This window comes from Poecilia reticulata, linkage group LG17, assembly GCF_000633615.1.
Source record: "Poecilia reticulata strain Guanapo linkage group LG17, Guppy_female_1.0+MT, whole genome shotgun sequence".
Lineage (NCBI taxonomy): Eukaryota > Metazoa > Chordata > Actinopteri > Cyprinodontiformes > Poeciliidae > Poecilia > Poecilia reticulata.
Window position 1 is genome coordinate 10,459,196 of NC_024347.1, and position 1,969 is coordinate 10,461,164.

At 43.9% G+C, this 1,969-nt stretch overlaps 1 protein-coding gene across 1 annotated transcript in view; it reads right to left on the reverse strand.

Annotated features, from left to right (window-relative positions):
- The window catches only part of epha4b (eph receptor A4b), a 96,523-nt gene that overhangs the window by 11,098 nt on the left and 83,456 nt on the right, over positions 1-1,969 (reverse strand). The window contains exon 14 of the mRNA XM_008433614.2: positions 1,594-1,612. Coding sequence (XP_008431836.1) covers positions 1,594-1,612 — 19 coding nt within the window. The remainder of the gene's footprint in view (positions 1-1,593; positions 1,613-1,969) is intronic.

Here is a 1,969-nt window from a genome sequence, read left to right on the forward strand (position 1 = left end):
TGGTCTCTAGTGGTGGTGTCTTCTTTGACAGTAACATTAGTCTCAGGGATAAAAGTGAAAGAGAATTGGATTTTCTTCTGCTGGGGGTGAGGACTGCTGGTCACATTTATCTCCACACAGAGCCTCTGTGCGCGTGTGTGTGTGTGTGTGTGTGTGTATACAGGAAAGAGAGAGCTGGTTTCAGGCCATGGCATGAGGGGACGGATGGTGCTATAATGCCAGGCTGATTTGAGCTCTGTTTAGAGAGGGAGAACATTTGTGTGCTCAGTATGCAAATGCAGCAGTAGCTGGGTCTAGTGCTGACTGAGAGGACAGCCGACTTCTTGCTGCTTTCCTGTTGGTATGTGTAGGTTTRTATTGGTKCTTGTTGGCGTTCGGTAAACGTGGATACATGTGTTTTGTATTGCATGCACATGCTACACCGTACAAAGTTAACACCCATGAAATGGGAAAAGAGACGATAAAAAAATACCTTAAAAACCAATTATGTGTGTGAGTGTGTGTTGGGGACCACACATGCAGGTGACGTTGGATATTGCCTTTGGGTTCGAGGTGTTGGATATGGTCAAGAGAGACGGACAATGAAACGCATTCATCCTGCTGTCCGGGCTTAGACAGCTACATGATTTGTGTGTGTTCTCACACACATGCTGTCTGTAGCGATAATCTGGCACAACAGCCTTAAAAGATAGAAGGAGCTGCAGCTATCKSAGGGCTTACATTAGCTTGTTTTGTCTTTTCTGTGTGGTGACTGCACAATCACACCAATGCAGACATTTTGAGAACTTAGTCAATCCCTTTTACATCTGGTATACCTTCAAAGACAAGGCTTTATTTCCAAAAGTCACAAACACAAACAGGACTTTGTCCACTTTAGGATGTCAGGGAGCTACAACATAATTTACTGATCACACCGATTTTCATTGTATAACTATTACCTTTCATCCACTTTGGAAATAATGCATTCCTAAAACGATTCTCTCTGCTTCTAATCTAAATATCTCAAAACTTTTCATAGCAGTAAATCAAGCAGTATTTTGAATGTTGTTTTCCTGTAGAGTAAATGTGATTTTTTTTTTTTATTCAAAGGTAGGTCAATGCTCTACRAAAAACTGAGACTTGGAATGGGCCACAAATTTCTGCTTAGTGGATTTCTAGTTGGGGTGTACAGTGGCACAGTTGGTAGAGCTGTTGCCTTGCAGCAAGAAGGTTCTGGGTTTGAGTCCCGGTCCCGGTCTCTCTGCATGGAGTTTGCATGTTCTCCCTGTGCATGCGTGGGTTCTCTCCGGGTACTCTGGTTTCCTCCCACAGTCCAAAAACATGACTGTCAGGTTAATTGGTCTCTTCAAATTGTCCCCAATAGGGACAACAGTGTACAGAGGATGGATGGATGGATGTCTAGTTTTGATGTTTTACCCGTTAGCTTGATATGCAGTGGACATGAAAGAAGCTTTCAGTGTGCCGCAGTCCTTTATCATGAGKSTCGAGAAAAAGGCCRCCGTCCTTTGATAATGGTCTAATCATTTAGGAGTGGCACCTATGTGTGAATGCGTTTATCAGCCTGCAGACTAAGCACGCAGTCCAGTAAATTACATTATGAGAGGAGGTTTTGCTTCGCGTTGGTGTGAGTGTAAACGAAAGCGATAGAGTCTGTATACATCCGGACAATTACATTACGAGTAGATATCTGTGCGCGAGCCACTAGGCCACATTACGGCTTTATTGAATGAGGCGGCCCAAGGTACAAATGAGAAAATGAAATAACTTCTGCATTGATTAATGTTAAGGGCCTGGACTAAATGATACAAAGCTTTTAACACAGGGCAGATCTCTGTTYTGGGAAGTGCCATGTAAGRCTGTGGGGGCTGTGGAGAACACGGACCGACAGAAACTCAATAACCTTATCTCCTCTCCCCTCTTCACCTCTCCTCCTTCGTCTCTCCTCTCATTTCCTCACGTTTGTCTCCTC